At 35.6% G+C, this 15,085-nt stretch overlaps 3 protein-coding genes across 6 annotated transcripts; 2 read left to right on the top strand and 1 right to left on the bottom strand.

Moving 5' to 3' along the window:
- Positions 1–1,074: 1,074 nt before the first annotated feature.
- Positions 1,075–3,365, top strand: LOC145088838 (deSI-like protein At4g17486). Its single transcript, XM_079027250.1, has 4 exons — positions 1,075–1,479; positions 2,293–2,554; positions 2,697–2,764; positions 2,853–3,365. The coding sequence occupies exons 1-4, from the start codon at positions 1,345–1,347 to the stop codon at positions 3,111–3,113; spliced, it is 726 nt and encodes a 241-aa protein (XP_078883376.1). The 5' UTR covers positions 1,075–1,344; the 3' UTR covers positions 3,114–3,365.
- A 1,385-nt stretch (positions 3,366–4,750) lies between these two features.
- LOC145088839 (uncharacterized) lies at positions 4,751–6,496 on the bottom strand. Of its 4 annotated transcripts, none has more exons than XM_079027251.1 (2): positions 6,340–6,496; positions 4,751–5,844 (listed from the first exon to the last, which is right to left on the bottom strand). In XM_079027251.1, the coding sequence occupies exon 2, from the start codon at positions 5,474–5,476 to the stop codon at positions 4,910–4,912; it is 567 nt and encodes a 188-aa protein (XP_078883377.1). In that variant the 5' UTR covers positions 5,477–5,844; positions 6,340–6,496; the 3' UTR covers positions 4,751–4,909. The 4 variants fall into 4 exon arrangements, with proteins under 4 accessions (XP_078883377.1, XP_078883378.1, XP_078883379.1 ...); XM_079027252.1 differs by having other exon boundaries at positions 6,238–6,485; XM_079027253.1 differs by having other exon boundaries at positions 6,249–6,485.
- Positions 6,497–11,068: 4,572 nt separating this feature from the next.
- Positions 11,069–12,117, top strand: LOC145090165 (uncharacterized). Its single transcript, XM_079028494.1, has 2 exons — positions 11,069–11,512; positions 11,605–12,117. Exons 1-2 carry the CDS (start codon positions 11,069–11,071, stop codon positions 12,115–12,117), a joined length of 957 nt encoding a protein of 318 aa, XP_078884620.1.
- The last annotated feature ends 2,968 nt before the right edge of the window (positions 12,118–15,085 follow it).

The raw sequence follows: 15,085 nt of genomic DNA, 5'->3' as shown, positions 1-15,085 counted from the left end.
ACTCAACATACAAAGATCACAATCCGCTATCCAAAATATTGCTCTCAGAAGAGTCTAACATTTTATCAAACATTTGGCGTACGTCTTATAAATAACAAATCCTAAAAATAAGGAAAGTCCATATGCCCTCCAATGAAATCAAGAAGCTCTTATATCGCTTGATGGTAATCCTCTCGTGGATCCAAAGGGTTACCTTAACAATCCAAATGTATCTCAAACATGAAACAATAGCCTCATCCCATAAAAACATGTATAAACCCAAGGTTCTAAAAAGCGTGATGTATTGTGTGGCATCAATGTTAATGAGTTATGTCTAGATCATGACGTTTTTCAAGACATGATGTAACATGAATTGTTTGTATTCATTTATAATTATATTACCATATAAATATAAATTTATATCAAATATATAAAGTTTTTAGAAGTGTTTAATAGTAAAATTTTAACATAAAAACAATGGTTGTATGCCCGATCAGAAAATGCATAATAAAAAACAAGAAAACCATGTATTGAAAGAAAAACTCGCACCATAACACGTCTTACCATGTGTCATGCCTCATAAAACTTTTTGAAACGACAGAGTCACACCTCACGCCGGCAGGGGGGGACGCAGGATTTTACAGTAGGGGTTGCACGGGAGAGTAAGGGTTGCATGGGAGAGTTAGGGGTTGCACGGTAGTAGGAAAAATAAAAATTTTAAAAATTTTCGAAAAACTTTCCACTGCGGCCGGAAAAGTTAGGGGTTGCCGGTGCCACCGTGGATCACCCCTAGGTCCGCCCATACACGCCGGCCTTGGTGCATGTCTTTTTAGAACCCTAATAAAACCCTAGGAGAACGGTTACTCGGTTGTTCAGTTAGGAATCTGAAATGCATTGCATAGAAGTAAAAGGAGAAAATTGTAATTACTAGTTCACAGAGCCCATAAGAAACAAATTATAGAATATTTCCTTTCGTAATATTTCCTTTCGTTTACGGCAGCCGCACATTCGGGTCGGTTGTCTTCGAAAATTACATAAAATATCTTTAAAAAAATGAAATATAACATAAAAAACAAAATAAATAATAGATATCGGAAATCAAGAAACTGATGCAGCAGTCGTTGCCTTTTACTCATAATTGAGCCACGTTTTTACTCGTGAGGCTGCAACAGCAAAAAGGAAACCCTCGATAGAAGCTACTGGTCGTCATCATGATGATGATGAAGTTTCTGATTAATGTTGTTTTACTTTAATATGAATTTGTTCTTTTCAAATCTCAAATTTGAAACGGGAGTATTGATTTGAGATCAAGGGGGAAGAAAGGGGTTAGGGTTTGTCAATCGAGTTCAGAGAGAAGTGCTGGAGATGACGGAGGTTATGCTCCATATATATGATGTGACGAATAGTGGCTCGGATAATACTAACAACACTATTGTTCAGATCAACAAGATCTTCAAAGACGGCATCGGTCTCGGCGGCATTTTCCACAGCGCCGTTCAGGTCTCTCTCTCTCTCCCTCTCTCTCTCTCTCTCTCTCTCGTTAAGTAAATCTCGACACGATCTAGTGTTCCAATTTATGCTCTTGTTGTTAAACTTTGGTTTGATATCATTTATCGATTTTTGCTTGTATGACTTTTAGGTTTGTAGATTCATTTGTTTTTCTAGGTTTATCAAATCAGAGAGTTGATAAATCACTGTAGTAATGTGTAGTAATTTTGGAAGTTTATCGTTGCCATAGATCTAAGTCCAGTTGCATGGAGGAATATTGAACTTACAACTTAGTTATCACTTGACCGAACTGCTACAAGGGATGTCCCCGTGAAACTCCACACCATGTCAGATGAAGCAACTTAAAGATGCCACTTTTGACAATCATTCTTCATGCAGAATGCCAGAATCTGGTTTTGTTGTCCACATAAGTTGTTCCTTCCATTCAACAACGAGTTTTAAACACTAACATCTGTCAATCTTAATGAAATATGTGATTGTAAGTGGCATAGCTGATTCGTTTAGGTCATTTTACACATATAATTGCTCTTTTTGGGAGTATTAGAGTATATGCTAGATTTGTAGAATCAGTTAGTGGAAACATCAAGTATTGGTTGATGAATATGTTATATTCTGGTCCAAGTGCTAACTTTTAGAATGTTCGATATTTTCTTGCTTATTAAAGAAAACATAATCAAGTGTGGTTGGTTGTTCTAGACTTCATATATTCTGATAAAAAAGCAAGGACCATTACATATTTCTTGAAACTTAGGCACCAAAGGCTGTTATCTTGTTCTTATATATTTAATTTTATCTTAACAACAGGTTTATGGAGAAGACGAATGGTCATTTGGGTTCTGTGAGCAAGGAACTGGAGTTTTTAGTTGCCCTGCTAGAAAGAACCCAATGTACACATATCGTGAATGCATTGTTCTTGGAAAAACAAACCTATCCAAGTTTAAAGTCAACCAGATCCTGAGAGAACTTAGCCGAGAGTGGCCTGGAAACTGTTATGACTTGCTGTCAAAAAACTGCAATCACTTCTGCAACGAGTTTTGTGAAAGACTCGGTGTCCCTAAACTTCCAGGTTACCCTACACTCACTTCCCATTGTAATTTGTGTAAATTTTCAATATATATTTTGTCCCCTGTAAGTCAAACACCATTAACCAAAATAATATATTGAGGGTGTATGAGATGATTTAGTATTTATAGAGTGGTATTTTACAGGTTGGGTGAACAGGTTTGCTAATGCGGGTGACACAGCTGTAGAAATAGCGGAAACCACAGCTGTTCGGGTGAGCATTACTTTACTGTTTGTTTGATTGTCTTATTAATAAAATATGTAATTGAACTTGGTTTTATTATTTGAAATGAAAAATACAGTTCAGACAAGCTAAAACAGAGATAGTGACAGCTAGCAAAGTGGCATATCGGTTTCTTGCTGGAATCACTTCAAATAATAATAATAACAGTAATATTGCTCTGGATTCCCCTGGGAATAGAAGCAACAACAGCCCTAGATTTCAACAACCTTCCTGGTTTAAAAACCTTGTGGCTGCTGGAGCAAAACCATCAACCAGTACTACAACTACACTTGAAAATGAGAAACCACAACTGCTGCAAAAACAAGAGTCTCAGGTCTAGAAGGACATTTCTTCCTTCTTGCTTTGTTTGTGTACTAGTTTTATAGACAGGGTAAATCCTATCCTATGTTTGTTCTTATCTGTTTTTTTTTTCCCATTCATGCACAAAAGGGACTCTATTTCATCGTTCTCTTTTCTTTCCTTTTCTTTGATAACTAGAACTCTTAGATTCGTCGTTTGTGAAGTGCATATGTTATATATACTTGAATTGTGTTGTTGAAGGTTTATAATACGATATTTGTGCTTCGGTTAAGCTAAGCTCACTCAGGTCCCATTTGTTGCATAGGACAAAACATATAAGATATTGTATTGTTTCAGTTTGTTTGTGACCGATGTTGATGGGGGCACAATTGCAATTTTTGGCATTAAACCAAAAAAGATGAAACTAGATGGAACATAGACTAGTGATCTTTTGTTTGTGCAAAAAAGAGTTACAATGATAAGCACGAGGGATGTATTTATGTCTTTTAAACAAGATTGAATGCTAGTACTTACCATATTTTCCACAGTTTTAGTGAGACAAAGGGGACATTTGTGATTGTTTACTTCAACTGTTTGTTAGTTTATGTTAGCTTACTACCGTCAATAAGTATTTTTAAACTGGTTTGATGTTTGGTTGGTGGAAGTAATTTTATTGGAATGGTTGTTAGAACATTGATTGTTGTTGAATAGAGCATGATTATAGCATGTTTATGAACTCTTGGGCGGGTGATTTGTAGTGGGTATTGGCGAGGTGCTATGTTAAAGGCTTTATGAGTCGTGAGTGAATTGAAATTGGGTGTGTTTGGGGCATGTGAAGTGTTTGGATGTTGATTTATTTTTTGAAGTTTGCTGAATGATAAATAGTTGGTAGTTTAGAAAGATATAATTGGTTGTTGTAAACGTAAATATGTATAAAATATGTAAATATTTATAGATAAAAAAAAATAATAACTTTTTTTCTATTTATTAAAAGGATCACATGACCGTTATTCTCTTCTCTTTCCTTTATTTACGTATGTAGCCAAAATTACGACACGATTACGGATATATGAGGCGATGTTTCAAAATTTAAATATGACCATATCTATCTTCTCTCTCCTTTATTTACGTATGTAGCCAAGATCACGCCACGATTATGCATGTAGCCAAGATCACATAGGGTAGGGTACAAGATCACGCTACGATTATGCATGTAGCCAAATCACGTACAGTAGGGTAGGTTGGATGCCACATCATCTTTATGCGGACATACCCAATGGCCTAAAAACTCTTACAAAAAGTCAGTTTAGTTGAATCATAATTTAAATGCACATTCAAAAATACTCCCAAAAGTTACAAGACATCCTTTTATTTTCCACTTTGGATAAGACAAAAAAATCCAATTTTGTCTAATAAAGTCCATTTTAAGAGTACATGTTGTCTCGTCGTGTTCTACATAAATTTGGTTGAATACGGTCAAGGTTAATACATGTTAACCATAGTACAACGTGTTGTCATGTCGTGTTCTACGTAACAAATACCGCTAACATGTATTCTTGTCGTGTTGCATGTAAAAATGAAGGCCTGAAGAAATACAATAAGAAAATACGCAGAATTGTTGGCACGAATCAAAAGCAACAAGCCACATAACTGAACAACTATAGAGTATAGAGTCGGTTATGTAAATATTATTAATAACATCATCATCAGACTGCAATAATGTAGTTTCCTTAGGGAACAATATGATTTCAAGAAGAAACATGATCAAAAGAACACAAACCCCACATCTCACATATTCTCACTCAATCAAATACACACAAAATAAAACGCTTCACTTCACCCTCTCACCATTCTATTAAAAACAAAGGCATTGACATTGACAGTATCGTCTGCAATCTGGAGAGAAGAGATAGCCTGTGCCGCCATTAAAGCACCCTCTGACACCTCCCCTACACCTTCCCACTCTCTCTCCTCCACAACATGAACATCACCCAGCCCGTACCCGTATCCATACCCGTTCCATTCACATCTGGGTCCTCCATAACCACTCGAAACCCAACCCGTTTCCCCATTCGGACTCCCCCAAACTTGACCGGAGTCATAGCATCCCCATGAAGGATACCATTCCTCATCCTTCTGGTTCTGGTCGGATTCTTCACCGATTAGGACCTGCAAAGCAACCGCCTCGGCTATGGCGGCACACTCTTCGTCTAGCCTTTGTTGTTCTTCTCTCTTCTTCTGGTTCTTCTTCTCCAGCTCCGAAATAATGGCGGCTGAAGCTGCCAGGGCTTTTTCCAATCGGCGTTTCTTCTTCTCTGCTTGTTTGATTCGATCCAGTTCGTCCTTCACTTGCTTCTTCTTAACTTTTCTAACAACAGATGCTGCTGATTTACCACACTCCATATCTTAATTCTATATAGAAACAGAAAACTAACACTTTCTTAATTACTAAAATTTCTTTCTTTCTTTCTTTCTAAACACTATAAATCATCACTATTATGATCGTTTTTGATCTAGATCTACAAAGTACGAACCCCTGCCACTACACCCACTCAGGTCTAAACGAATACCTCATTTTACGAACGATACATTCCCAAACGGATAGAACTGGACACAGCATAAGAGAATATTGGCTACCGATTAAACCACCCCTCCGCATCATTCTTCTTGATTTCTCACAGTCTTCGTCTTCGTCTCGTGTAGAACAAATCAAACGATCAAGTAATTCAATACAGATCTTACTCTTGCTCAAATTCACATGGCAAATCCACCTGCACACAAATCAAATCGACGACTTTAAGGATCCGAATTAGGATTATTCTAGATGAGGAAAGATACGATTTACTTTACAAAAAATACTCAAGTAATTTGTAAGCTTCTCGGTGTTCCGATTTCCGTTTAATACGATGAAACTGATTGAGAAAAATCTATCCATTGATTACTGGAATTCACTAAGAAATCAATCGATTATTCCATCTATAGACGAAAAATTAGGGTTGTCACAATTTTCAATTATTACCGAATACACAAACTGTAATCCAACTACGCAACGAATCAAGCCAAAGATCCGTAAAATCAAAGCAACTACGGAATCAATCTTCCCCTCAATAAAACGAGCTCCAAAAAAGAAAAACACAACTGAATTAATTATAATAAAGTCATACCGATTGCAAACCTGTAAACCTCAACAGGAAACCGACATGATCTATAATCAAGAGAACAAAGCAAAGCTGAATTGAATAAACAAATTCAGATCAAACTCAAACCTTGTGATAAGAAATTGAATTGGGGGGTCGTTATCGTTGGTGGTTGGATCTGATGATGAAACCAAAGCGAGAGAAAGAAGGAAGGAAGAAAGAGCGAGGTAGATGATATAAACACGATCACATGATCGATAGATCGACAAATTGGAAATGAAAAGGGTAAAACGGTAATTGGAGTGCGTGTGTAGATTAGAAAGCAAAACAAGCGTCAAGATCACGTCGTCGAAAAGTAGGCGGTTGGATGGGTTTGTAGCCGTTGGATGTATGCAAAGTTAACGGCTGCGATCTAAAACAAATACTGAATCCGTTAAAGGCAACTTCTGCCGTGCTGGGTTAAATTAGTCCAATGGTTTTATATACATTTTTATATGGTATTGAGAAGTTATGTTGGAAAAGAAATCACTTTCGCTGATATTTTTTTTTTAACACATATACGATGTTTAAAAACCGGTTTTTTAGTTAAACCGGTATACCGGTCAGTTTTCGGTTCAATTGGTTTAACTGGTTTGATCGTCGGGTCAACCGGTTTCTATAATTTTTTTTTTCTATTTTCTAATACAAAATCCATATATAAATCATGAATTTAACGTTTTCAAGTTTAAACATTAAAAATAGACATAAAAATAAGTTGTAGATCAATCCAATACATTAAAATAACACATAACCATAAGTTTTACAGTTTTACATTGATCAAGATATGTAAAAAAAAATAAACTATAATACCAAAATAAAATATAGTTTTAGATAAATACAAACACATCAAAAAACTTTTAAAACATCACGACATGTTTTTATTTAGAGAAAACTAAATAGATTTGAAAAAATCACCAAAGTTTATTATAAAATTAGTTATTTTTCTATGTGTTTTTATTAGGTTTAACTGGTTCAACCGGATTTTTCTAAAAACCGGCCGGTTCAATACGGTTCAGAAATCGACGTAAAACCGGTGATAGTTGAATCGTTTCCTCCTCCGGTTCCTGTCCAACCGGCTGGTTCAAACCGGTTTTAAAACATTGCCCGTATATATGTAACCAGAAATTGTCTCGTTTCCGTTTCACGGGGATTCAAGCGGAGTTGCAATTTCCTAACTATGAAATTACAGGGAAGAAACTTACAAATATACAAAACTCATTTGGCAAAATGTGAAGACAAAAAAGTAGAGAGATGGACAAAAAAAATGAACGGTGAGCTTTTCTGTAAATTACAGAATAATTTTCGTAATTTAATTTCTAAATAGAGGCCAAATGTGTTGACATATAAAAATGTTAAACATAAAAACTTTTTTTTTTGTTAAAAAAATACCAATAATGACATTTTCTTTAAATTACAAAATTATAAAGACTAAATATATCAATATTAAAAATATTTCTCACAAAAAATTGTAATATAAACTATTCATAAGTCATTTATATTTAATATATAGTATAATGTTTACATAATTTATAAATTTGTAGTGAAATAAAGGAAAGTTATATAAAATAGAGTTGTTAACTCGAGTTCTAAAAAACAGAATTCAATTATCACAAAATAATGGCTTGTTGTTCAGCTATTTGTATTGGGTTGTAGGTTTTCCGGGTAATTATCGACTAAAAGCAAGGTTTAAAATAACGTTAAGCATTACTTGGTGGCAATGTCAAAACTTAAGTTTTTACGAGCCATGATGAGTTATGTTGTTTATAGAACGTGACTTAAGGCGATAATTTTATAAATAATTAATATATATATATATATATATATATATATATATATATGTTTTCTACTATAATTCATTTTTATATACATATTTGACTTAAGACGATATTTTGTTAAAGTGTGACAACAAATACAACCCTTAGAGTCATAGAGCGTCATGACAGAATCATAACGAACTTTTTAGAACCTTGACTAAAAGTATAATCAATACCTAAACCAAATTAAACTTCGGATATTTGGGTTTCGGGTTAAATCGTGTAAATAAATAGATACTTGAATTTTTTGCCCTATTTATTTAATTCATTAATTATAAATGATTATTTAAATGAAATATTATGTATTAATTTTGTAGCAAGTTGCTTATAACTAAGGACAAGACCGATCCTAAGAAATCAAATATTATCAAAGGCCCTGGACGAGCAAAAAAAACAGACCATTATTGTTATTATAAGTTTTTACTTTTAAATAAAAATATATAATAAAAAAGATTAGGCATGTACGGCTACCCATTTTGCTCCCCTCCACGCCCCTATGAGTAAGGACAATGTATACGTAAATATGTAATTTTAATACAGTAGGTCTATGCAAGTAATATTGAGAATTTGTGATAGCATGCCCACGGTGGATTTAACTACATAATATTTTCGTGCGTCAATTTTTTTTATTCATGCACTTCTAGTTCTTGACATACATGCATGAAAGAGGGGTAATAATAAAATTGTTACTCTTTTCTTGTACATATTAAAGTCGCTTCCTAATCTGTGTTTAGCATAAATTGACTCCAACAAATATGAATGGAAGATTGCAATGTTACACACATGAAAACATAATAAAAAGTTTAATCAAAATCAAATGATATTAATTCAAATCAAAACCAAGTTTCAAACCACAACCGAAACAATGTATTTTGCAATCACAAAAAAACTACGTCATAAATTTAAACAACACAACAAACCACAAAATATCTTTAAAATAGAAATGTATCAAGTTCCAAAAGACCTTCACAAATATATTCATTCTTCTTGCACTTTTACAAATCACAACTTCATCTTCCTCAATTCTATATAAAAAAAGGTCAAATAATGTTAGTATTAAGAGCAAAAGATATAACATTTACAAACATTAAAATAATAATCGGCAAACAATCACCTTTGTCAATTTCTTGATTTTTTTTCTCAATATTGTTAGTAATCAATTAAGTCACTTATGCTACACGAAGCCAATCTTTGATACAAATTAAACTTTCAATAATTTTAGGAGTCAAAGAACTCCTAAAGGGATCTAAAACCCTCCCACTGGTGTTAAAAACGAATTCCGACGTCACCGTTAATACGAGAATGATGAACACATCTCTAACCACCAATGATAGAATCAAAAATCTTGGACTATTCACTTTCCAACAATCTAAAATATTAAACATTTCCGATTTATCTTCTAACACTTTCCAAATACTTTACTAACTCCCCAATTGATTTAACTATGTTGGTCTTCATCTTTTCTCTTAATTTATTTCTCTATGGGGGGTTTGGTATCATAACATCCGGGTTTTGGTATTTCCCTAATATCGATGATGAAGTGATAGACTCGGTAGTACTAGAAGAAGAACTTGAAGAATGAATTATAATATAATCATTATATAATTCATATATAAAATCCATAATATATTTCTTTTTGGCATCCACCCCTTTTTCTCCATAACGGTCATCAAGTAGTATAACCAAATATTTTACGTTGTTCCTAGGATTAATAATCAAGGCAAAGTAAAACAATAAATTCATTTTTCCTATGTCGCCAAAATGCTTATCAAACTTTATTTTGGCCAATGCAAATATCACAAAGACTAGCATCGGAAATAACAACATCCAAGAGCGTACAAAATGGAATAAATATTGTAACGCCCGTAAATTCGGTTTAGACATCTAAGGTATAATTATTATTATTATATATTTTATCGAACAATTAAAATCCTTAAATAGGGTAATTGTTCTTCTTACACGTTACGAGCTAATAAATATTTATTATATACACGTTATATGAACATATATTAAGATTATATAATATTTGTAGAAAATCTTTACGGGTGGCAGTTGATGACACGACACGACAAAAATACACGAAACGAAACAAAATTGAGACGAAATTGAAATTCGAATTCATATTCGTGTCGTGTTCGTGTCAGGTGTAAAAAAACACGACGTCGTGTTCGTGTTCAAAATTTGACACGAAATTGACACAATTTAACATTTTTTGTCGTGTTTTTCGTGTTATGTATGAATAAATATTAATTAAATACATTAATTTTTATTTCATGTTATCTTTGTCGTGTCGTGTCGTGTTTGTCGTTTTTTAATCGGTTTGTTTTCGTGTTAGTTAAAAAACACGAGATTGTGTCGTGTCGTGTTCGTGTTACATGAATCTTTGTCATGTCGTGTCGTGTCAGACAAAACACGACACGATGGCTTGATTTGCCACCCCTAAAAATCTTATTATAAAAATTTATCTTTGAAGCGATAAAATAAAATATAAAAATAAAAGATTATTTAGGATGACAATCCCGTGGATATAAAGAACATTTAAATCAAACATCATATGAGGAAAATGTCAACCATGGATGACCCTATGATCATGGTGGCGTTCACTTACAGACTCCTAGAAGGGTAGCTATTCCGAAAGCTGGTAGGGCGAGAATGGGCTAATGCAGAAGAAATGATACGAAAAGTTAATCGATTCCTGAGGCAAGAAGCTGAGAACGTTGAAAAAGCTAGGATGGAAGGAAAGGCCATGGCGGGGAAGAGGGAAAAAGGAATAACGAATTAAAACATACCCGTCTCAACCCAGTGGACAGCCCCGCCATAACTACAGTAGAAGGTCACACCAAAGCGAGAAAGGAAGGTGAAGTGGTCGTTACCAACCATATCGACAGGAAGCATATGAAGCTTATACTTTACGAAGCCCAAATAGGTACAACATAGATAAAAACTAAAAATATCCTCGAGACCCGAACAAGTACCGTGACTTTCATAAAAAGCTAGGTCACGCGATGGAGGATTGTGAAAGTTTAAAAAGAGAAAAAGAGAAAAAGCGATCATTAAGAGTCGACGAGCGAGTGGCAAAGAAAGACGGTACGCCAAAGTATGTTGCTAAAATTGCCAAGGTACAAGGAGAAGAAAATCCCAGTGACAAGGTAACCCGGAAGCGGAAAATAACTAGCATTGAGTTTAGTCTTCATGATCCAATACCTTTTGGTCATAAAGGGACGAAACCATTGATAATAAAGGAGACAATAGGAATAACGTTGATTAGTAGAGTTTACGTTGATAACGGAAGTTCCGTCAACATAATGTACGAACATTGCATGAAAGGACCGCCTTCAGACATCCAAAGATACCTCAAGCCTGCCATAGCTGCAGTGGTAGGATTCCAGGCCAGTCTGTGTGGCCAAGAGGAAAAATCTTTCTGCCCTTCACATTGGAAGACTATCGAGGTAACATTCGAAAAACCATATTAACAGAATTTGTAGTAGTACAAGCACCCTCTCCCTATAACATACTTTTGGGAAGAACTGGCTTGTGGAAGCTGCAAGCCGTCTCATCCACAGTGCATGGTTTACTCAAATTTCCTACTAAGGAAGGAGTGACGATAGTTCAAAACACCACCACAGGACCTCCTGAGTGTAGCCATGTTGTACAGCCAGAGCAAGCTGAGCCCATGGAAAAAGGAATTTCTTTGGTGGATACAGAGGAGGTAGTTGTTAACAAAAACCACAAGGATCATACAATTAAAATAGGGATCAAGCTCCTTAGAGTGTTGCGAGAGGGTTTGATGACGATATTGAGAAAATATCAAAATATGTTCGCATGGGCACCCGTAGATATGACAAGTATTCCAAGGTCAATAATAGAACATCACTTGAACATCAATTCCTCGTGCGTACCAGTGAAGCAAAATAAGCGTATTATGGTTATAGAAAGAAACGAAATCGTCAACAAGGAAGGCAAAGCTTTAGTAAAATTCGGAGTCATGAGGGCCACGCAATTCCCAAAATGGATTGCCAATCCGGTGCTAGTAAAAAAGCAGATGGAACGATGAGAATGTGGTTTGATTTTGATGGGTTTTAGCCATAAGAACTTTCCTATGTGCGCATTCAAAACCCTAATGCTTGGATCTAGGCTTTCTAATTAAACATGCTTTGAATCCAAGACTTCTAATGGCTAATTAGGTTAAATAACAACATTGAAACAGATCTAGAACCATACCTTTGAGTTCCTTGTTGATCTTGTGGTCTTGGAGCTTCTAGAGTCACAAATGTCACTCCTCTAATGGCTTACAAACACCAATAGCAAGAAAGATGATTTAGGAGACAGGAGAGGGGAGGAAATCGGCCAGGGTTCTCTTACTTTAGGTGAGGTGCCGATTTTCCTTGCCCATGGGATCTATTTATACTTGTAGACTCCTTAAGGGTTACAACCTAAACCCTAATTGGATAATCTTCTCTTAAGGCTATCCAAAATCCTTTCCTTAGATAAGTCATGGACGATTTTGAAGCTATCCTAGCTTCTAGAATCCGTCCCTAGTATATCTATAAGGATTTACAGTCTAAAGCTTAACTATCAAACAATTGACTGTTTATACCCCTTTATTTAATTAATCTCTTTAAGTCACCAAATTAATTCCAATTAATTCTATGACTTATATTAATCAAATAACAATATATTATTCTTTATATTATTCTCATAATATATTAATAATATTTACTCTCTCTTAATAAATCATCCCATCAAGTTGCTATGGTGAAGGCAACCCAAAAGGACCATGCACAACCGGGTCAAATACTTGCCTAATATAGTTGCAGCCTTAGACACTATTCCAACAGTCTCCCACTTGGATAAGTCTAGTAACTATATGCACAAGTACAATTCGGTTTGCAATCGTAGCTCCCAAAGACACTGTCAAACTCTGATCTAATCAATCTTGTCCTTTAGATAAGGGATCGTATAGTCCTCTGTTAGATATCATGCTGACAATCCTATGGAATAGTTAGTCAAGCATTTAGGTTTCTCGATCTCTGATTTATTCGACATAGAACTTAATCGAACACATCAATTCAGTTCTGACCGGGCCCGGCACATAAGTCAAATCAAATCATCGAGCGGTCGAGATATCACTTTCACCTTCTTAGATAAAAGTTACAGATAAACTTCGACTTATATGCATTTACTATTCATTAACCAACTATACACAACAATGCGTTTTATAACACCGAGTTACTGATGCGTTTTCGCATTATCAATGTACGACCAATTAACAAATAACAAACCATATATCTAGGTTTTAAGACTATATGATATTATCGTCTTGCGATCACCTTATTATATCATATTCCATAAGGTGATTCCAGCAAGCGTGGGTTTGTTCCAATGCTCAAAACTAGTTCATAAGCACTCATGAACGTTGTAGCAACCCTTTGCTATGTCTAAAACCATTTAGACAATCTACACACCAATTCATGACAATCTTCATTCATATCTACTTCCAACATATGAACGATTGTGGACAATTTGAACAATTCTATTATTCCTAATAATTTCAATTATTTTGGAAGTCAAAACATGCAAAGTGAAACAATAGCTAAACAATTAACATAAGATAGTAACATTACTCATAAATAAAATTCCTTTATTTAATCATCAAATGTTAATTACATTTATCTATTACACGTTTCTAATACTATCTAATCTATGCTAATATCATCCTTCAGCCCAATACTCCTAGCATGCTGCAAGTGCTTAACCCTACTCAGTCCCTTCGTAAGCGGATCTGTCGGGTTATCTTCTGATGATATCCTCTTCACTACGAGTTGTCCTTCTTCTACACGATGTCTAATGAAGTGATATTTTCTTTCGATATGTCTTGATCTACCATGATCCCTCGGTTCCTTGGTCAAGGCAACCGCTCCTTCGTTATCACAGAAAATCTCCATGGGCTCCTTTATGGCAGGTACAACTCCAAGATCACCGATGAAGTTCTTTAGCCATATTGCCTCCTTCGATGCTTCGCTCGCTGCAATGTACTCTGATTCGCACGTTGAATCAGCTACGGTCTCCTGCTTGGAACTCTTCCATGTCACTGCTCCTCCATTTAAGGTAAAGACCCAGCCCGACTACGAACGGTAGTTGTCCCTGTTGGTCTGAAAACTAGCATCACTATACCCTCGCACCTTCAAGTCATCACTCCCTCCGAGGACTAAGAACCATTCCTTCGTCCTCCGAAGGTACTTAAGGATATTCTTCACCGCAATCCAATGTGCTCTGCCAGGATTCCCCTGATATCTGCTAACCATGCTCAAAGCGAAGGCTACATCAGGGCGAGTACAAGTCATAGCGTACATGATTGAGCCAACTGCGGAAGCGTATGGTACTCGGCTCATTTCTGCTATTTCAGCTTCGGTACTCGGACTTTGAGTCTTACTCAATTTGGCATTACTTTGTATCGGTAATTCTCCCTTCTTCGAGTTTTCCATACTAAAACGTTTTAGTACCTTCTCCAAGTAAGTATTCTGACTAAGTCCAATTAGTCTCTTACTTCTTTCTCTTACTATCCTTATTCCCAAAATGTAAGAAGCCTCTCCGAGGTCCTTCATAGCGAATCACTTCCTGAGCCAGGACTTAACCTCCTGCAGAGTCGGGATGTCGTTTCCTATGAGTAATATGTCATCGACATATAGAACGAGGAAGCTTACTATACTCCCACTGGCTTTGACATATACACAAGATTCGTCTTCGCTTCGTACAAATCCAAACTCTTTGACTTTCTCATCGAAGCAAAGATTCCATCTACGAGACGCTTGCTTAAGTCCATAAATGGACTTCTCAAGCTTACACACTCTATTTGGATGCTTCGGATCCACAAACCCCTCGGGCTGAGCCATGTAAACATCCTCAGCCAACTTTCCGTTAAGGAAAGCGGTCTTGACATCCATTTGCCAAATCTCATAATCATGAAATGCGGCAATTGCTAGCATCACTCTAATAGATTTTATCTTCGCAACTGGTGAGAA

This window comes from Lactuca serriola, chromosome 2 (assembly GCF_051521515.1).
Source record: "Lactuca serriola cultivar US96UC23 chromosome 2, Lser_US96UC23_V15, whole genome shotgun sequence".
In the NCBI taxonomy this organism is placed as follows: Eukaryota; Viridiplantae; Streptophyta; class Magnoliopsida; order Asterales; family Asteraceae; genus Lactuca; species Lactuca serriola.
The sequence above is the reverse complement of the archived record's forward strand: the minus strand, read 5'-3'. Positions and strand labels throughout refer to the sequence as shown.

Coding starts and splice junctions, on each gene's coding strand:
- LOC145088838 (XM_079027250.1), top strand. CDS start 1,345: ATGACGGAGGTTATGCTCCATATATATGATGTGACGAATAGTGGCTCG. Junction 1,480..2,292: donor TTTTCCACAGCGCCGTTCAG/GTCTCTCTCTCT, acceptor TCTTAACAACAG/GTTTATGGAGAAGACGAATG. Junction 2,555..2,696: donor CGGTGTCCCTAAACTTCCAG/GTTACCCTACAC, acceptor GGTATTTTACAG/GTTGGGTGAACAGGTTTGCT.
- LOC145088839 (XM_079027251.1), bottom strand. CDS start 5,476: ATGGAGTGTGGTAAATCAGCAGCATCTGTTGTTAGAAAAGTTAAGAAG.
- LOC145090165 (XM_079028494.1), top strand. CDS start 11,069: ATGGAGGATTGTGAAAGTTTAAAAAGAGAAAAAGAGAAAAAGCGATCA. Junction 11,513..11,604: donor CACATTGGAAGACTATCGAG/GTAACATTCGAA, acceptor GGCTTGTGGAAG/CTGCAAGCCGTCTCATCCAC.